Here is a 21,409-nt window from a genome sequence, read left to right as displayed (position 1 = left end):
CTATGTCTGAGTTATTGAAATCCCCTAATTGCAGTCTGAAGACCTCAAGCTGCAGAGAATCCTCCAGCAAGTGACCCGTGCCCCACACAGCAGAGGAAGGCGAAAAACCTCCAGGGCCTCTGCCAATCTGCCCTGGAGGAAAATTCCTTCCCGACCCAAAATATGGCGATCAGTTAAACCCTGAGCATGTGGGCAAGACTCACCAGCCAGCACCCAGGAAAGAATTCTCTGTAGTAACTCAGATCCCAACCCATCTAACATCCTATCACAGACCACTGGGCATACTTACCTGCTGATAATCAAAGTTCAATTGCCAAATTAATTGCCAAAATTAGGCTATCCCATCATACCATCCCCTCCATAAATTTATCAAGCTTAGTCTTAAAGCCAGATATGTCTTTTGCCCCCACTATTCCCCTTGGAAGGCTGTTCCAGAACTTCACTCCTCTAATGGTTAGAAACCTTTGTCTAATTTCAAGCCTAAACTTCCTAGTGTCCAGTTTATATCCATTTGTTCTTGTGTCCACATTGGTACTAAGCTTAAATAATTCCTCTCCCTCCCTAATATTAATCCCTCTGATATATTTATAAAGAGCAATCATATCCCCCCTCAACCTTCTTTTGGTTATGCTAAACAAGCCAAGCTCTTTCAGTCTCCTTTCATAAGACAGGTTTTCCATTCCTCGGATCATCCTAGTAGCCCATCTCTGAACCTGTTCCAGTTTGAATTCATCCTTCTTAAACATGGGAGACCAGAACTGCACACAGTATTCCAGATGAGGTCTCACCAGTGCCTTATATAATGGTACTAACACCTCCTTATCTTTGCTGGAAATACCTCGCCTGATGCATCCTAAAACCGCATTAGCTTTTTTAACGGCCATATCACATTGGCGGCTCATAGTCATCCTGTGATCAACCAATACTCCAAGGTCCTTCTCCGCCTCTGTTACTTCCAACTGATGCGTCCCCAATTTATAACTAAAATTCTTGTTATTAATCCCTAAATGCATGACCTTGCACTTTTCACTATTAAATTTCATTCTATTACTATTACTCCAGTTTACAAGGTCATCCAGATCTTCCTGTATGATATCCCAGTCCTTCTCTGTGTTAGCAATACCTCCCAGCTTTGTGTCATCCGCAAACTTTATTAGCACATTCCCGCTTTTTGTGCCAAGGTCAGTAATAAAAAGGTTAAATAAAATTGGTCCCAAAACTGATCCCTGAGGAACTCCACTAGTAACCTCCTTCCAACCTGACAGTTCACCTTTCAGTATGACCTGTTGTAGTCTCCCCTTTAACCAGTTCCTTATCCACCTTTCAATTTTCATATTTATCCCCATCTTTTCCAATTTAACTAATAATTCCCCATGTGGAACCGTGTCAAATGCCTTACTGAAATCCAGGTAAATTAGATCCACTGCATTTCCTTTGTCTAAAAAAATCTGTTACTTTCTCAAAGAAGGAGATCAGGTTGGTTTGGCACGATCTACCTTTTGTGAAACCATGTTGTATTTTGTCCCAATTACCATTGACCTCAATGTCCTTAACTACCCTCTCCTTCAAAATTTTTTCCAAGACCTTACATACTACAGATGTCAAACTAACAGGCCTATAGTTACTCGGATCACTTTTTTTTCCTCTCTTAAAAATAGGAACTATGTTAGCAATTCTCCAGTCGTACGGTACAACCCCTGAGTTTACCGATTCATTAAAAATTCTTGCTAATGGGCTTGCAATTTCATCTGCCAGTTCCTTTAATATTCTTGGATGAAGATTATCTGGGCCCTCCGATTTAGTTCCATTAAGCTGTTCAAGTTTGGCTTCTACCTCGGATGTGGTAATATCTACCTTCATATCCTCATGCCCAGTTGTCATCCTTCCATTATCCCTAAGCTCCTCATTAGCCTTATTAAAGACCGAGGCAAAGTATTTATTTAGATATTGGGCCATGCCTAGATTATCTTTAACCTCCACTCCATCCTCAGTGTTTAGCGGTCCCACTTCTTCTTTCTTTGTTTTCTTCTTATTTATATGGCTATAGAACCTTTTACTGTTGGTTTTAATTCCCTTTGCAAGGTCCAACTCTACATGGCTTTTAGCCTCTCTCACTTCATCCCTACAGGTTCTGACCTCAATAAGGTAGCTTTCCTTGCTAATCCCGCCCATCTTCCACTCCCTGTAGGCTTTCTGCTTTTTCTTAATCACCTCTCTGAGATGCTTGCTCATCCAGCTTGGTCTACAACTCCTGCCTATGATTTTTTTCCCCTTTCTTGGGATGCAGGCTTCTGATAGTTTCTGCAACTTTGACTTGAAGTAATTCCAGGCCTCCTCTGCCTTTAGATACACAAGTTCTTCAGTCTAATCCACTTGCCTAACTAATTTCCTTAATTCTTTAAAGTTAGCCCTTTTGAAATCAAAAACCCTAGTCCCAGATGTATTTTTGTTTATCCTTCCATCTAGTTTGAACTGAATTAGCTCATGATCACTCGAACCAAGGTTGTCCCCTACAACCATTTCTTCTATGAGGTCCTCACTACTCACCAAAACCAAATCTAAAATGGCATTCCCCCCTTGTTGGCTCTTCAACTACTTGATGAAGAAATCCATCAGCTATCACATCCAGAAAAATCTGAGCCCTATTACTACTACTACTAGCACTTGTCCTCCAGTCTATATCTGGGGAGTTAAAGTCTCCCATGATCACACAATTTCCATTAGTGTTTACTTCATTAAAAACATTAAAGAGGTCTCTATCCATCTCCAAATCAGATCCCGGCGGTCTGTAGCACACCCCAAGAACTATCTCAGGGGAGGCTCTAGTAGCTTTCTTTCCCAATGTGATTTTTGCCCAGACAGACTCTGTCTTGTCTATTCCATCTCTTATTTCTTTACAGTTAACCTCATCATTGATATACAATGCTACTCCACCACCTTTGCCTTTATTTCTGTCTTTCCTAAACAGCACATAGCCTTCAATACCTGTACTCCAGTCATGACTACTATTCCACCATGTTTCTGTTATCCCTATAATATCCGGTTTCACTTCCTGCACCAGTAGCTCTAGTTCCTCCATTTTGTTTCCTAGGCTCCTCGCATTAGTGTACAGACAGCTTAATTTTTGCCCTTTGGCTTCACTGACATTCTTTATCTGGTTAGGCACAGATATTCTACCACCAGCATCACCTATTAGACTGGTATCTACACTACCCTTCCTCCTTATGTCCATTCTTCTGCTCATGGCTGTATCCTCTCCTACTTTGTTTTCTTCCCTCTCAGTGTTAAATTCCGGCGTGGAGATTATCTGGACATCTCCCAACCATCTCCCCCAAATTCCTAGTTTAAAGCTCTCTTAATCAGTTGGGCGAGCCTCCATCCTAGAAGTCTATTTCCCTCCTTACTCAGGTGAAGTCCATCCCGAGAGAACAGTCCTCTGTCCATGAATGCTTCCCAGTGGCCGTACATCCCAAAGCCCTCCTTATAGCACCACTGCCTGAGCCATCTGTTGATCGCCATGATCTTGTCACACCTTTGTTGCCCTTCTCTAGGAACAGGCAGAATCCCACTGAAGATCACCTGAGCCTCGATTTCCTTAAGCGTCTTTCCCAGCCTGGCATAATCTCCCTTGATACGTTCCAGCGAGAACCTAGCCGTATCATTCGTTCCCACATGAAGGATAATCAACGGCTTCTTTCCCGCTCCCATTAAGATCCTTTTCAGCCTCAGGTCCACATCCCGTATCTTAGCACCCGGCAGACAGCACAACCTTCAGTTCTCCGGATCAGCTCTAGTTACAGGCCTGTCTATTCTTCTCAGTAAGGAGTCCCCAATCACGTAGACCTGCCTTTTCCTGGTGACAGTATGATTCTCTGTTCTATCCCCTGCTCCCACTGGCTGCAAGTCCTCTCGATTCCTGTTCGCCCTTGCAATCCTCCGCAACCCATCCTGTATTCTCCTGGGGCTCATATTTGGTGTTGTCTCCATTGACTCTTCCCCTCTTCCTGTAGGGCTAGCTGCTCTTCTCTTTTTCCTTGCCCTCTCACCTTCAGTGACCACCTGCTGTGTCCCTTCTTCATTTTCCAACTCTGCAAACCTGTTCCTGAGCTCTATTTCTCCTTCACTGGCCTGTCTTTTCCTCTGCCTGGTTCTCTTAGTTACATGCTTCTTCACCGCTTGGGATGGCAAAAAAGCTGGAGCTGGCCCTGCAGCTGACTCTTGTGAGAAGCACGACGGGATCATCAATAACCACAAATGGTCAAGGCTTTGATTTTAAGCCTCATCTGTCAGCCTGCCCTTCCTGCAACACAACCCCCGAGCACCATGGTATGTCCTGGTGAAAGGAACATCTCCTTACTGAATTGCTGACTCCTGATGCATTTCAGTGTGGCTCAGGGCTCCACTACAACACTGAGCAGACCTGACCATGACCTAAGGTGACAATTTGCCCCTTTTCCTACCATCAGCCCAATTCCCAGAGGGACATTCTCTCTGGTGAGAGCCTGACATGCATAACTGACAGAGACCTGTGGACAAAGCCCTTTGAGACAGCTGGAGCTGGGAGGGTCCAATGGCATTGCCAGAGGGCATTGCCAGCCGCCCCTCCTGTCTCACAAGTCAGGGGTGGGGGCAGTGCCCCCCACCCCCTGCAGCACTGCCAGACTGCGGGGAGCTCAGGATCTCCTCCTACATAGGGTAGGTTTGGGGATCAGTCCTGACTGCCTGCTAGTCCCAGCGGATTTTTAAGATGTCTTCAGGAATGCAGCCTCCTGGGAGCCTCCAATAGTACCAGATTTTCACGAGAGCTCAGCACCCCATGTTAAAATCGGGCAGAGCACTGCTAAAGGTCTGGCCCTTCTTTAGTTGCTTAAACGGAGCTGGACTCTTTGGAAAAAACTGGCCCCAGCTGTGGGAGGGGGTCCCTTGGGAATCTTGATCTTGGCAACTATTCCAACCACTTCATAATCTCACTGGCAGGAAAATACAGGCTGAACATCAGGGATGTTCCCTTTTATTTGTCACTTCTCTTTATACCTCTTTGTACCACCCTAAACAACATGCTGCTAGTCAAATGTTTGTAGACTGTTAGCACTTCCGCTCCAACTCATTTCTTCAGTCATGTCGACACTACACAGCTTTTAGCGACAGGGCCATGTCACTAATAAGGGTGTGTCTACACTGCAAAGTCGTTGACAAAACTTTTGTCTTTCACTGGTACCTTAACACACACACACCCCCACACACACACACACCGTGAAAGACAAAAGTTTTGCGACACAAGTGGCAGGGTGAACGCGGCAGCAGTCCTCTTTTGTTTTGTCATTCAATTGGCAGTGTAGACAAAGCCTTAGCCAAGCTACACACATTTAGCTCTTTTAGCCTCTCCCATATCAATCCATTCCTAAAGGCCCTGGGTCGTCAGCATTCTTGGAGAAGGAGCTCAGAAAGGAACACAGTCACCTAAGTGTGGTCACATCAGAACCATATATAGTAAGGGACCATTAACCCCACACTTTGGAAAGCATCTGTGTATTCAGCCTAAAAAAAAAAAAAGTCACATTTGCTTGTGCAGTGCAGCCACATTACAAGAACACATTACAAGTTCAAGCTATGTCAGTCTCTCTATCGCTGCTCCCCAGACTTCTCCCACCTACTGAATAGGAATGGTTTTGACTGTTTATCCCAGATGCATTAGCTTAACTGGGCCAAGTGAAATCTCATTTTGTGTTTCCTGCCCATATATCTAGTATCTCTCCTCTCCCATTCAGCACACTAAACAAAGAAGTTATGTGAGACCAGATCCAGAAGCAACACCGATCCTATCTAGGGCTTTGCAAGGTCACCCTTTGCTGTGCCTTCCACAAAGATTAAACATTACAAACTCTCTTCCCCCAGCCCTGCTGGCTAGAATGAGCAGAGCTTGCTAGAATTTTTCATTATCTGAAGCAGGGATGCTCCTGTGCCTCCAGGAATCATGAGGGGAAAGCCACACAGAAGAGATGGGTTCTGCATTTAGTTTGCATGTGGCAAGGGTGCTGGTCTCTGAGTCCAGGTTCTGGGAAAGTTCTGTCTCTTTTGGAAACAAGGCTCCTCTTGCTTGTTGACTACTTTTTCCCCCAAGGGAACAAGCTGTTGTGCGACGTCATCACCACATGGAAGAGAAGGAATTCATAGATCCCAAGGCCAGAAGGGACTGTTGTGATCACCTAGTGTGACCTCCTGTACAACCCAGGCCAGAGACCTGCCCCCAAATAATTCCTAGAGCAGATCTTTTAGAAAAACATCCCATCTTGATTTTAAAATTGCCATGATGGAGAAAATTATCCCAATGGTTCATAACCCTCACTATTCAAATGTACAGCCTATTTCCAATCTGAATTTGTCTAGCTTCAACATCCAGCCACTGGATCGTGCTAGGCCTTTTCTCTGCTAGACTGAAGAGCCTATTATTAATGTCAGTCCCCCCTTAACCTTCTCTTTGTTAAACTAAATAAACCAGGCTTCTTGAGTCTCTTGCTACAAGGCATGGTTTCTATCCCTTAACTCATTCCCGTTGTTCTTCTCGGAACCCTCTCCAATTTATCAACGTCCTTCTGAGGCCACTACTATGCCAGGTTTCAAAAGCCAGAGCAGCAACCTTGAACTGGACTCTGGTTTCAATAGGAAGCCCATGCAGCGATTGGTGATCACACCAACCCATGTTAGTGAGCAACCACGTTGCTGTGTTCTGGGCCACAGGTAGCTTCCCCAGAACCCGAGGCTCCATTCCCAGGTGTAACAGATGGCAGGAGCCGAGTCTTGAGGCTACAGTGTGCATCTGGTCGATGTCTAAAAGGACCAGGATCATCCCCTGACCAGGCACAGAAGGAAGTGGGTGTTCCTCACCACTGTAGCTATCTGTGTGTTCAGGCACAGGACAGAGCCAAGGAGCCCCCATGGCTGCAGACAGATCCAACAGATGCTGTCTGTGGCAAGGTCCCTTCTCTTCCACCATCACCTCAGACACATCAGGGCTCAGTCTCAACAGCTGCAATCCCTTCTTTGGACTGTGCTGTGAACATGCGCTGTCCAGGTACTCATGGCACTGCGGCTCTGGTTCTCTGCTGGCTCTCCCTACAGCTCCAAGCATATTGGACAGGAGGGAAAAGAGGACTGAACCTTGAGACAACAGCCATTGAGGGCCCAGGGAGCTGAAGAATAATTGCCCATAACGACTCTTGCTGTACCCTGCTCCACACCTGCCTCCTGCCATCCCTATGCTGTATGTCGCTATTTAGCATTACCCCCAGCACCCTTGGGCGGCTAGCAGGCCACATCACTGCACTCACACCCACTCTGAGAAAGATGTGCTAAGACCCCAGGCCCCAAATGCCTTCCCTAGAAGACCATCTTCTGCCCTCTCATCAGCCATTAGCTTTCTAAATTCACCGTGTTTACCTGGGATGATTAGCAGTCTGATTCCCCCTTGCCTTACACCAGGTTAACACAACTGGAACCAGCGCATTATACCAGCACACAACTGGAGCAATGCAGCAGACAGGCTGGCTGTGTGTGCCAGGCCCACTTCTCACTCAGGATTCTAGCACTCTCTTGCCGCTTAGATCTCTCCCCTGATGTTTGTCCACTTCCTTCAGCAGGAACTCAAGCTAGATTTACCAGACAGAAACGGGTTGGGCCATGCTGCCTTTCTTTAGGACTGGTGTCTCATCGGCTTCCTTCAAACTCTTTGCTATCTCTTGGTTCTCTCCTTAGCTTGTGATGGATCATTTTCAGTGGCTCTGTAAACCCATAAGTCAGTTCCCACAGCACTATAACCTTAGGCACATGTCACCCACACCTGCAGACATTCCCCCCGACCCTCCATAAGGGTTACTTCATGGGGGTTTTATCAACAGCTACCAACATATTGACAAAACCTTCCTTATTCCCTCTTTGCCCAGGCATCTGTGCTTTATATTGTTATTAAAAAGGAATCTAAATAAGCACCGTATCTCTGCTGTTTCTGAATCAGTTCCACCCCACTCCACCCTCTTTCTCTCTTTTCCGCCAAAGATATTTATATGAAAGTCCTTTTTGTTCTATCCCAAACCCCTTCTGGCAGCATTAATTCATTTTGCTACCCTTATCTTTTCCTTGCATGCCTAACCAAGTATATTCGTTACACTGCCTCCCACCTCTTTCCCATTTCCTCTTCAGTGCTGGGATCTGTCTTTGTTCTTCACACCCACTGGTTTCTCTCTCTCTCTCTCTCTCTCTCTGACACACACAGACTAGGGTGACCAGACACCAAGTGCAAAAAATGGGGACACGGGGTGCAGGGGTAACAGGAGCCTATATAAGAAAGACTAAAAAAATCGGGACTGTCCCTATAAAATTGGGATATTTGGTCACCCTAACACAGACATGCATGCACATACTCTGGCCACTGCACAAACAGCTGGAATATGGTAAAATTCAATTAAAGTTCCCATAAAACGAAGTCATAAAAAGCCAAATTAAATATTTAACAGGCAAATAAAGCAGTAGGATTCAAGTGCACTTCTACTCTAAATGCGACTGAAAATGGCATTATGGGTTTTTTTGTTTATTTATTCTCATTGGCTTCAATGGGGGGGTGGATTTCAAATTTGTTTTGTGTACATGTTGTTATGCTGGAACTTGGGAAAAACCTCACTGGAGGTGGTGGGTGTAACAGCTGCCTTCCATTCAGACTAAATGAGGGAACAATTAAATGACCCCTTTGTTTAGAGACAGCCAAAAAAACAGGAGCCACCACCCAAAAGAACAGGTGGCTTAGGGGTCTGAACTATGTGGGAGGAGGGGTTTCTCTGTGGGATGAATGTAAATATCAGGATAGGGAACGGATTTTGATTCCAATTATGCATGTGAGAGAGAAGGGGCTGGAACACTACAGCACATAGAGGAGCCCCAGACACAGTGAGACTTGAGAAGCCCTGGTAGCATGACCCTGAGAAAAAGCTAAGAAAGTGTTTTTGAGCAAAGTGCTGGCTGGAAAGAAGCTTGGAACTGCAAGCAAAGAAACTCCTTCCTGCTGTTTAATTCCTACTGTGTTCAGGACTTTATGTAACTTCTTTGTAAACAAACAGAATTACTTTCAAGAAATACCTGAATCCATCACCAATGTCTCCTCCTAATGGAAACAAACTGGTAGACCCTAAACTTTGGCAAACCCCTTGGGTCACAAGGGGGCAAGACAAAAGAGGTTTTGTCTACCTGTCACGCCTGCACTATCTGGAATCTGAAAGCTGAGCTTGGTCCTTTCTTGTTCACTCAAAGTCCCCAGTAACAAGGACTTTGCAAACCACATTCTGCTCTCCATTATACTTTCACATCTTCATTGACTCCACTGGAGCTGCACAGGTGAAACATAAGAATTTGGCCCAGGAGCTAGAACAGTGGTCCCCAAACTTTTCAGGATTGCACCCCCCTTACTCCTGTTCGTGCCACCCCCTGGAGCCAGGCCACGGCTCTGGAGGGCGGAGGGGGACACAGATGGGGTAAGGGGCCCAAGGCTTCCTGGGGCCAGGAACAGAGCCACAGCCATGGGCTGAGGCCGGGGGCAAGGCCAGGGAGTGGTTGGGGCTAGGAGCAGAGCTAGGAGCGGGGCAGGGTTCAGTGGCATGGCTGTACTGCCCCCAGCCCCTCCCACTTCACTAGCACAACCAGGTACAGCTGCCAATGAGCTTTGGTGCCTGTCCCAGTGGACTAGGCTGGGGGCAGTACATCCACCCCAGAGGAGCTGCCGATGCAGGGTGCTGGCTCCTGGGAGCAGTGGCCCGACAGGCTGTTGCTTTCGCCGCTGAGGTTTTCGGTAGAGGCCTGCAGCTCCACGGATATTAATTTATATCTGCGGATATCAATTCTGTATCCACGCAGGGCTCTATCCGTCCGAGGGTCGATTAGGGCTCCAGCCCACGGCTCCCACTTCCCAACAGAGCAGCCATTGTGATAGTGACGTGGGGAGCAGGAGGCAGCCAACACTAGGCAGGGAACCTCTAAGAGAACAATGGCTCTCACCCCTCAGTAAGGGGAATCCAGAGGAACCCACACACACACCAAGCCCCAGCAACTTTGGACTGAGGGGGTCCCCCACTGGCCATTTTCAGCATCTTCCTCTGTGTGCTTCAACTAAGAATTTGTACTCGCCCATCTATTTGCACCAAGCTGTTGTCTCTTGTCTATTTAGATTGTAAACTTCTGGGGCAAGCACCATTTTTTTGTTCTGTGTCCGCCCAGTGCCCAGTACAATGGGGTCCTGGCCATGACCAGGGCAACTGCAATACAAATAACAGAAGGCTAAGAGCTTGACATTCTGGATAACTACCTTTGTTCCACCTCTTCAGAGCAGGCCCAATACAGGGACTTGGGGTCAGGCTCTACTCCTAGCTCCAGATCAGGCTCCCTAACTAAGAGCATTTGCCTCCTGCCCAGAATTCTCTGGCAAACCAGTTGGTTCCCTGGGCACAGGTGAGGAGCAGGGGAGAGCATGCTGTGCTTAGATCCAGCAGTCCTCAGCTCACACAGGAAAAACCTGGCAGCAGGACCATGCACTAAGGGGATGGAGTGTGCTAAAGTGTCTACACCATGGAGAGGAAGTCAGTGATTCCTACCTCCCTGGTGCTCTGCTCCACAGCTCAGCCCTGCCCTGCAATGCAACTGGAAAGAGTTGAGCAGCTCACTCCCACACACCTTCCTTGGATCTGCTCCACAGGGCACTAAAAAGCAGACATTCGCTTCTCCACGGCATCCCAGGAATCCTTCCCACTGCCAAGGAGAGGCCTATGGCAAGCTGCCTGCCTCTCAGCTCATCGCAAGTCACAGGAGGGCAGAGCATGGCAGCCTCCAGACTGTGGGAAGCGACACTACTGCTACCGTGCCCAGCAACTCAGACCAAGCCAGGCATCCCAACAGGCCCTGGCCACTGGCCCTAACAGAGATAGCCAGCCACATGCCAGACACACCCACACCCACGCAGTGCAGTCTCTACAAGGTAGTGAGGCTCCCCAGGTCAGGCTTGCTCTGAGACTCTGGACTGGAGAGAATCACCAACCCGATATGGATTGACCATGCACTCAGGGACTTCCTGGCTCTGCTGAGTGGGGGCCGCCCAGATGCATCAGGCATTCCCCCTCGCCTCTCTGTTAGGAATCAGGCCATGGGTGGTCTCGCCTCGTGGTCAGGCTGGGAGGCTGGCACAGAGGTGACCAGGCCTAGCAGCCAGACCCTGAATCAAGAGCCAAGTTACCAAGACAAAGGAGTGAGCCAGAGCCGAGAGACAGAAATCAGGAGTTGAGGGTTGGAGGGCACATCTACACTACAATTCTTGAAACATTCAAAAAATCTTCAGAAGCAGCAAAGAATCCTGTGGCACCTTATAGACTAACAGACGTTTTGCAGCATGAGCTTTCGTGGGTGAATACCCACTTCTTCGGATGCAAGTGGTGGAAATTTCCTGGGGCAGGTATAAGCAAGCAAGAAGCAAGCTAGAGATAACGAGGTTAGATCAATCAGGGTGGATGAGGCCCTGTTCTAAACTGCTAGAACAGGGCCTCATCCACCCTGATTGATCTAACCTCGTTATCTCTAGCTTGCTTCTTGCTTGCTTATACCTGCCCCAGGAAATTTCCACCACTTGCATCCGAAGAAGTGGGTATTCACCCACGAAAGCTCATGCTGCAAAACGTCTGTTAGTCTATAAGGTGCCACAGGATTCTTTGCTGCTTCTGCAGAACCAGACTAACACGGCTACCCCCTCTGATAAAAAATCTTCAGTAGGAGAACACTTCAATCTCCCTGGACACCCAATAACAGACTCAAAAGTGGTAATGCTTCAACAAAAAAACTTCAAAAAGAGACTTCAAGGAGAAACTGCAGAACTGGAATTAATTTGTAAACTTGACACCATCAAATTAGGCCTGAATAAAGACTGGGAGTGGCTGGGTCACTACAAAAAATAATTTTCCCTCTGTTGATACTCACACCTTCTTGTTAACTGTTGGGAATGGGCCACATCCACCCTAACTGAATTGGCCTCATTAGCACTGCCCCCCCCCCCCACTTGGTAAGGCAACTCTCATCTTTTCATGTGCTGTATATTTATACCTGCTCCTGTATTTTCCACTCCATGCATCTGATGAAGTGGGTTATAGCCCACAAAAGCTTATGCCCAAGTAAATTTGTTAGTCTCTAAGGTGCCACAAGGACTCCTTGTTGGTTTTGCTTATTGTCTAGATTTTGGCTTGTAGCTTATTGCTTAGTTTTTTTGATCAGCTGGGGCAAGCAGGGGCAAGAGGGGACAGAGTCAGGGGTGCTCAGCAGCCCCACCACAGTCCCAGACTGCACGCCAGGGGGATCTAGTCACACAGAGTGTTGGGGATCTTAGGGATTGGCTTGTTTTGGCCTTGTTTTGAAATGGGATTAGCTTGATTTTGGCATATTGTGAAAGTCGGGGTGCTTATTTGCCACGTGAAAGTTGGCAACTGTGGTTCTGAGGCCCCATGTTCAGGGAGGGTTTCAGAGCCCAGGCTCCACCCTGAACCCGAATGTCTACAAAGTATTTAGCCCCACAGCCCAAGGCCTGTGAGCCCGAGTCAGCTGACTTGGGACAGCCATAGCTGTGCTGCGGATCTTTTACTGCAGTGTGGATGTACCCAGTGCTGTGGTTAGACATCAAATAACAAGTCCAGGCAGAGAGATGAAGCTGAGGGTCAGAGCCGAAGTATCAGCCGGAGCAGGGGTAGCAGCCAAGGGGAGGAAACCAGGAGCCAGGAACAAGGAGTGAGGGCCAGGAGCAGGAACAGAACACAGCTGTGGGCATGGACCGCTATTGAGTGACCAGGGACGCAGGGTGGCTGCAGGGTTTAAGAATGGCTGAAGACACGAGCAGGCACAAAAAGGAAGCCAGGTTCATTAGCTAAATCAGCTGAGGGCAATGAGCTGGGTCTGGGTTCAGATGTGGGTCCCTAACACCTTCTCTCACCACAAACAGCCCACTGCCTCCGACCCATATAATCCAGGGCAGGGGCCAGGTCCCACCCCAATGCAATGTCAGCGAACCCAGGGAAAAGACATGGAGCCATTCCCTGCTCCTGAGGAGCAGGCTACAAGGATGCAGCACTGCAGTGACACCCCACATCACAGCCCTGCGGGCATTTGCTCCACAGCCCTGTGTGCAACAAGGGCCTGTGCTGAGCAGGGCTCAGAGTGTGCCCTCTCCCACAGCTCGCAGATGCCCCGGCAGATGGAGCCTGCAGTGCCTGTAGACAACTGGAGCTACATCGCAAATAAACCATTCTTAGCCACACACAGATTCATGGCTCTCCAAGCACTTTCCAAAGGCAGGCATGACTCCTAAGCACCTGCTTCCCCCTGCCCTGGGTCACAGCTGCAGGCACTTTGCCACCCCACAGGCAGGCACACAGAGCCTGCCTGGCATTACCAGGCCCCCCACAGACCTCCTGGGAGGGGAAATGGAGCATGAAAGCTGTAAGCGGAGCCTGGTGTCGGAGCACAAACGGCGTGAGCAGCATTGTCACGGCAGAGAGAAGGTCAGGCTAACCCCTGGCTCGAATTTCAGCAGCGTCAACCAGGAACTCTCCTCTCCCTCTGCTCTGAACGTCAACAATAGCCATCGCCCTCTTACAGCAGTGAACCGCAGCAGAAAATGGCCAGAGACCACAACAAAGAGGCTGTCTCCATTACAGCCCTGCCATGGGCCAAGTGTGCTCCACCCCCACGCCCAAGCCTCGCTGTGAGCCTGGCAGCATTGGACGGCTGCTTTTTAATATTTCAGGCTGGTTGGTCACAAGGTGGAGCAGGTACAGCTCACCTATCAGCCATGACCACACCTTAACCAGATCCTTAGGGAAGGAATCTGGAATGTGAAGGGTCTCCAAGCCCATGCTCACAAGATGGCGGGCTAATACCACAGAGGTGGGACGCATGGCACCCTCTGACACAGGAAGGCCTGGAACCCAGGGGGAGGGGGGTAAATGCTTCGTCTCACTCTACAGTGACTCCTGAGGGTCTAGCGGGAGCCACATCCAGAGCATCTCAGCAACGGGCAATTCTCCATGAAGCCAGGCCTGGCGATGGGAGGTGAAAAACATGGGAGGTGGAGGGAGAGGAGATCTTTAGAGCTCAGAATCCATCCCCCACCCACCCACCGACACCACACAAATAGCAAGGCCCGGAAGGAAATCTCCTGAGATCATAAACTGCCATAAACTCAGGCTGCTCAAGGGCTAAGAACTCCGCCTTGGCACCAGGGAGCGGAAGAGACTCCAACAGGACCTTGCAACCCCTGTTAAGGGATCACTGGGGAGTGGGAGACCTGCTAAGACATCATCCCCCACATAGAATCATAGAATCTCAGGATTGGAAGGGACCTCAGGAGGTCATCTAGTCCAACCCCCTGCTCAAAGCAGGACCAAACCCAACTAAATCATCCCAGCCAGGGCTTTGTCAAGCCTGACCTTAAAAACCTCTAAGGAAGGAGATTCCACCACCTCCCATGGATGGGGGTAGGGCATTCCGCCCAGCCCAGATCCCTCCATTGGAGACCAAAGCTCTCATCCAGACATCCTGCTGGGCCATAGTGCAGTCAACCCTGGCTGAGCTCTCTGATTCCATGTGGCAGATGTTTGCAGACAGTTATCCTGCACTGCACAATGGCCCCACGCTCCCCAGGGAGTGCAAACAAGCCACCTCTTAGCCAGGCTGTCAGCCAGTGGATTAGCAAGAGTTTTCCAGGCTGCATTGTTTATTCCCAGCAGAGGAAACAGCTTGGAGACACTCAACCCACTTCCAGGGCACTGACATCCCATTTGTGTTCAGAGTACTATAAATCACCATACAGAGAGAGAAAACAAGAGTTCCGATTTCCTGCCGCTTCGCCTTATCTACTCCATAAATACACAATTGCCATCCTCTTCCAGGGTACAGCCTCAGGCACAGCACAGAGTCGAGACTGCAGCCCACTCACCATGACCTTCCTGGGACCAAGCAACATGCTGAGATTTCAGCTAGCTCAATATTTGCTGTGAGTCTCTTCAAATCTGGCAAATCAGATCCCAAATCCAGCCAGTCCTCTTTGGGGACAGCAACAGTGCAGGCTTCACACGAATTAATCAAGGATTGGATGTGCAGTGAGATACCCATCCACCCAACACAATGTACACTCATCTACATCCACTGCTGCTGCCGCCAGGGGCTCCACTACAGCTGTATGCCTGAAGCAGTGGGGCTAGTCTACCATGCTGTCTGCTTTGGTCCCTTTGCTATTGCACCATGGCACATGTGCTCCCTTCTGCCTCCCTTCCTCAGATTCCAGGCCGAGGAGGTCAGCCTGCAGCAAGGCCTCTGGTTCCCCTGCAGTGTGACATACATGGAAAACGGCACCAGAGAGACTTATGGCCATTAGAAATGAGGGAATCAGTAAGGCATCAGGTATGTTACTACAGCAGAGAAATAGCAAGGTATTAGATTTGAGAAATAGCAGGCCATTTGTCATTTAAACTCTGCATCATAATGTGACCTTCCCATGGGGGAGAGTTAAGGTTACACAGGAACATGAAATTTGGTATTTGACTCAAGCACTTCACTCTGCGTCCTCACAGTCCCCCCAACATAGTTCTTCATATGGGACCTTCTATTGCAGGGAAGATACGCATGGATCCTCAGTCAACCTAGCTCTCCTTTAGCCTCTTTGTGCATCTATTCCCTGTGCAATGAGTCCCCTTGGAGAGCACCTGCTTTCACACCTGGGAGGGCAGGCACCCTGCCCAGCACCCTCTCCACTTGTGTGCTTGTTCCTTGTTACCTACGGTGGGATCGTCATCCCAGAAACAGCTCAGCAAACACCAGGGTCCTGGCTCCTATGACATGCACTTAGGTAAGGATCATCTTGCCCAGGCCACAAAGCGAGGATGGAACTGGATCAACAGCAAAGCTCCCATCACAGAGGATGGGGGGGAATGATCTCAAAGCTCTTTATAGCCATGGCTGCATGGGTTCCATGCCAGCCCAATGCTGCAACAGACACATGGCATTGGAAATGATGCAGGAGAAAGATCAAGGGCCTGCAGCGCAGAAGAGTTAGCAAGAAGCAGCTCCCTCAGAGACCCTCTATATGCCAATCGGGGTCAGTACTAGCCAGAGCACATACCGAAGTCTCCAGTACGCTGTTTATTACACTGACATGCTGCTCTTGGAAGAGTTACTTTGCAATCAGGACAGAGAAAGGAGGGGCTGCCTTATACATACACAACATTGCAACCCAGCTGTATTCTGGGCCTCTGGATTCCTCTGTGTTCCACCTGCAATTACTGAAGATCCAACAGGATCTTACTCACTCCCATCCACACACAGCAGCCATCTCCTCCCCTCTATTGGCAAAGAGCAGAGATGTGCTGGAGCGAGTGCTCACATTACCAAGACTTCAGCACTGCTCCCAGTTACACTCAAGAGTGCTCACTAGCAGGCTAAAGATGGTCATAAATAATTAAACCCAACTGCAGTGGGTAAGACAAACAACTGCAGGGCTCTCCGAGACAGCAGCCCTGCTCTGGATTGTGTTTGTTCTCGGAATCCAATTTTGTTACTAATTTGCATGGGTCTCCCATCATTAGGACCAATTAGCAGGGCTCTGTTCAGTGTGCCAGCCCAGAGCTCCCTGACACCCAGCCCCAGCCTTTTGCTTCTTTCCAACTCCTAGCCCTCCAACCGTTGGATCCCAGCAGGAAGAAATGTGATGTCACGACACATTGCCATGGAAATGTGAGAGATATGGCCACAGTATAGCACAGCAAGTTCGCGGATGACACTACACTGGGGGGAGAGGTAGATATGCTGGAGGGCAGGGATAGGGTCCAGAGTGACCTAGACAAATTGGAGGATTGGACCAAAAGAAATCTGATGAGGTTCAACAAGGACAAGTGCAGAGTCCTGCAATTAGGACGGAAGAATCCCATGCACTGCTGCAGGCTGGGTACCGACTGGCTAAGCAGCAGTTCTGCAGAAAAGGGCCTGGGGATTACAGTGGATGAGAAGCTGGATATGAGTTAGCAGTGTGCCCTTGTTGCCAAGAAGGCTAACGGCAAATTGGGCTGCATTAGTAGGAGCACTGCCAGCAGATCGAGGGAAGTGATTATTCCCCTCTATTTAGCACTGGTGAGGCCACATCTGGAGTACTGCATCCAGTTTGGGGCCCCCACTACAGAAAGGATGTGGACAAATTGGAGAGAGTCCGGCGGAGGGCAACAATTATGATCAGGGGGCTGGAGCACATGACTTATGAGGAGAGACTGAGGAAACTGGGGTTATTTAGTCTGCAAAAGAGAAGAGTGAGGGGGGATTTGATAGCAGCCTTCAACTACCTAAAGGGGGGTTCCAAAGAGGATGGAGCTCGGCTGTTCTCAGTGGTGGCAGATGACAGAACAAGGATCAGTGATCTCAAGTTGCAGTGGGGGAGGTCTAGGTTGGATATTAGGAAACACTATTTCACTAGGAGGGTGGTGAAGCACTGGGATGGGTTACCTCAGGAGGTGGTGGAATCTCCATCCTTAGAGGTTTTTAAGGCCTGGCTCGACAAAGCCCTGGCTGGGATGATTTAGTTGGTCTTGGTCCTGCTTTGAGCAGGGGGTTGGACTAGATGACCTCCTGAGGTGTCTTCCAACTCTAATCTTCTATGATTCTATGACTGGGATGAAGGCTAAAAATGGCCCTTACCTTCAGAGGAGACATTTTCTTGTTTCCTTTCCAGTCCCATTTGCTTTCTCCACACTGGCTCAGAAACACCTGGAATCACACGCCCAGGTGCTCCAACAGCTCTAGAACAATCACGGATCAACCTAGGAGCACAGCTCCAGCCCTTGCCAGCTTCATGCACCCACCCAGCGCCTGCTCTACTCGCAGCTGGATGGTTGCAGATGGCTGTTTCTGAACATCCCTTCCAGAAGGGGCGACTCAGGATTAGCAGTGGGCCGATTTTCTCATGGCATTCCTAGGAATACTACCAGCACCAGGGTCAACATCCAGGATGGTGACAGTCATGCTGCTGATTCAGAGGGAATGGATCTGAGCACACACCCACGTGCATCTCAGAAGCACCTGCCAGGCTCATGGCTTTTGGAAAACTCAGGACCTCAGAGGTACCTGCCGCAGTAAAGAGACTCGACCCACAGCACTCAAGAGTGCTGAGACTTCAGGGCTCTCATGCCAGGCCATACTGGTTTGTCCCATTGCAAATCATAACTGATTTAATAGCCAGGCTGCAAAGACCAAGGGATAAAATATCTTGGGGAGCTGCACAGCAACGACTTGCAGGGCACAGCAGAGATAGATTTACTAACTTGCTGCAGGTTGAGCATAACTTCTGCAGCTGTCCTCTTCGCTGGCCCCCTATTTTTTGGGTGATGGGGGTTCGACATCTGAAATCAGCCAAGCACCCACTTAACTCTTGTCCTGCTTCCCATCTTTAAGAGATCTGCACATTGCAATTCTATTGCTTGAAATGCATTAAATTCCTAAAGCCAGATCCTGGCCCCAGGGGCTGCTCTCAGCTATAACAGCCCCAGAAGGGATCACCAGCATAGCCAGGCCAGAGTCTTTTCCCTTCACGGCACATCCCTTTTGCTGGGACTGGTGAGGAGCCAGAACCAGGTACAGAATCAGGGAGGGCAGTTTAAGCCAGCTTCTGTCCCCTTTGCACCACTGATGGAGCAAAATGTAAAACTTAGCACTTGAATCTTACATCTTCCTTTTTGCCAAAGATTTTCCATGGCTGATTCAGCCCCTGCTACAACTATAGCTGCTTTCAGAGTCTGGTAAAGAGATAGCCTTTGTACTGTACAGACATTGCTGTAGCTATGGGTTAGCAGGGAATTCCACCCATTCTGAATGCTACCGGCAGGGAACAGGACTGTATACAGCATCGAATGGCCTCTGGCATCCAGGAGGTCAGACTGATAATCAAGTCCTCCCTTCTGGCCTTAAGCTCCATGGCTCAGGGCTAGGGAATGCCAGGGGAGTGAGTTTTTCAGGTATATCACTCAGGAGGAGAAACAGCCTTCTCAGCCCAGCAGGATCGGTCTGTACTCCAGGGCCCACCCCAACCAGCAGACATAAGACCTTTGCTGCACTAGCCCCCTCTCGTCAGCCTGCGAAAAGTGACCAATGAAAGAACGGAAAGTGGGCTTTGTGCCCTCTGTTGTGATTTCTTCCCGCTGATGCAAAGACTCTGGCAAATAAGTAGGTTCCCATTTCGAAGTGGTCTATATGGTAACAGATCTGCACACACCTTAAGCAGGGTTGAAGTGGTACTGAGGCTTTGGGCTGACCCTTGCGCCAGGTGCCTGTCACCCCACCTGAAACACGCTCCAGGCCACCCATGCAGGTGGGAATCGGATCCGCTGCCCCTTCCCCTCAGGTTCAGGGAGGTGAGTCAGCAAGGGGTCCCCCAGGTCTCCAGCAGGGAGGTCAGACAGACTCTAACAGTATTCAGGAGCAGGTTTTGTTGTGTCTGGGGCTCTGTAACTTGCACAAGAACCGCCCTCCAGCATCCAAACGCCTGGAGAAGAGGAAGAATTTAAAAAAACCAAACTCCAAACCAGAAAACAGATTTCTGTATTTAGCAGCCAGATTTCCAGCACAGGATGCTGCAATGATGTAATGTTCCACTTCCAGAATCCAGCGACACTCTCCCAGCTGCCTGCACAGAAGCTCAGTGTTCCCTCCAAAAGGGGAAATGAAGACACTACAATGTGTTTTTTATTGCACAGAGCGCAGCAGTAAAGAACTCCATGTTCCCTCCCCTTAGCCAGACTCAGAACCACCAGCACAGACAAGATACGTAAGAGACAGCTGATGGAGTTGGCCACAGCAATACCTGCCCAAGGTGCAGTGAACCTCGCAAAAGGTAAACCTCGTGATCCATGTAAACCCTCTGATTGGCAATGATGGGCAAAGCGGAGGAAGCGCCTTACTCCCTGCAGTCTGCACGTGCAACACCATTGGACGTCACGTGCTGCAATCAATCAATGGGTAAAGGCTGTGGCTCAGGGATGGACATGCTCAACTTCCAAACTAACCTTCTGCAATATCTCTGCTCAGCACAGCCCCTGCAGGCGAGCAGGGAGACCATTTTAGGGGGTGATGCACAGGGAATGGAAGAGCTGGACATCACAGCAGCCAAACCTTGACCTAAGAGGCTGCACTTCAGGCTTGGTGGAGAGAGGGTTTCCTTCAGATAACTCCTGAAGTGATTCTTGAACCCCCTTCATCTACAACATTTCTTGCTGAGCCCCATCAGGGGGAGGCTGTCCGGCTTCCTGAGTCCAATTCCCCAGCCAACTCTTGTGGAAGCTGTAGGGTGACCAGATGTCCTAATTTTACAGGGATAGTCCCGATATTTGGGGCTTTGTCTTACATAGGCACCTATTACCCCCCAACTCCTGTCCCAATTTTTCACACTTGCTGTCTGGTCACCTTAGGCAGCTGCTCTGTTCAGGCTGGGGAATCCCTAGAGCCACACAACACCTAGCCTGGAGATGTAAAAGGGAAAGTCTCCAAACCCCAGCCACCTACCAATGATCTGTTACAACATGATCAGAAAGGGAGGGACCCCAGGTATCCGCCCCTAAGCTGGGGTAGTGACAGCAAGGGCAGATCAGCAACATACATAGTACCAGCTCCTCTGTAAGGGAGGCATTATCCCTATATTACCTACGAGGAATCCGAGGCACAGAGCACTTGCCCACTGTCAAAGAGCTGGGGCAGAAAGTCTAGATCTCTCGACTCCTAGCTCCTTCCTGTAAACCCCAGCATACTCCCTGCCAGAAGTAATGGCTCCAAGTCCCCTGTGCCAATCGCTGACATGCTCCCAGCTGGCACAGGCTGTAGTAGCCCTTCCCCAGCCCCACTGCCAAGCCCTGCTCCATTCCGGACAGAGACGTGTTCCCCAAGGCCTCTCTGCCCTGCCAACACCTTGGAGGAGCAGTCACAGAATGACAGACAGCTTCACCCGGCTGAATGAATCAGGCCTTTGTCTGGAGTCTTGGCTCCCTGGAAGCTCAGCTCCCTGAGTCACTGCTCCCTCTCCTCCCGCAGCGGGTGGATCCCTACCAGGAGAGCTATGGCCGCCCTGCTGAAGGAGAGGGTGGGGGACACAGGGCGGTGCTAGCATTTCTGCAGTACCATGGGAGAGCCAGGAAAACCCTCTGGGGCTGCCCCAGAACTGAGACCCAGCCCGAAACTTAGCACAGGCTGGACTGACGAGCAGGCACAGCACTGCCTCTGCTGGGCTCAGAGACCAGTGAGTATGCTCTGGATGGCAGCCTGGCACCCCCAGATGCCAGCCTTTGACACTTCAGCTTAGAGAGCACAGGACAGC

General features: G+C 49.5%; 1 protein-coding gene and 1 long non-coding RNA gene across 4 annotated transcripts in view; one reads left to right on the top strand and one right to left on the bottom strand.

The window, feature by feature from the left end:
* Positions 1-21,409, bottom strand: part of CRIP2 (cysteine rich protein 2) — a 69,495-nt gene that overhangs the window by 26,068 nt on the left and 22,018 nt on the right. Inside the window, exon 1 of one of the 3 annotated variants that reach the window (XM_045026308.1) lies at positions 10,168-10,186. The exons of the other annotated variants lie outside the window; for them this stretch is intronic. Within the exon in view, the coding sequence (XP_044882243.1) occupies positions 10,168-10,171 (4 nt within the window). The 5' untranslated portion in view covers positions 10,172-10,186. Of the gene's footprint in view, positions 1-10,167; positions 10,187-21,409 lie in introns of those variants that run through there. 3 annotated transcript variants of the gene reach the window in all.
* LOC123375437 overlaps positions 1-21,409 on the top strand; it is a 37,221-nt gene that overhangs the window by 3,812 nt on the left and 12,000 nt on the right. The window lies entirely within an intron of this gene.

Source organism: Mauremys mutica, chromosome 8 (assembly GCF_020497125.1).
Source record: "Mauremys mutica isolate MM-2020 ecotype Southern chromosome 8, ASM2049712v1, whole genome shotgun sequence".
NCBI classification, from domain to species: Eukaryota; Metazoa; Chordata; order Testudines; family Geoemydidae; genus Mauremys; species Mauremys mutica.
Note: the sequence above shows the minus strand (reverse complement) of the source record. Positions and strands in the feature narration are given on the sequence as shown.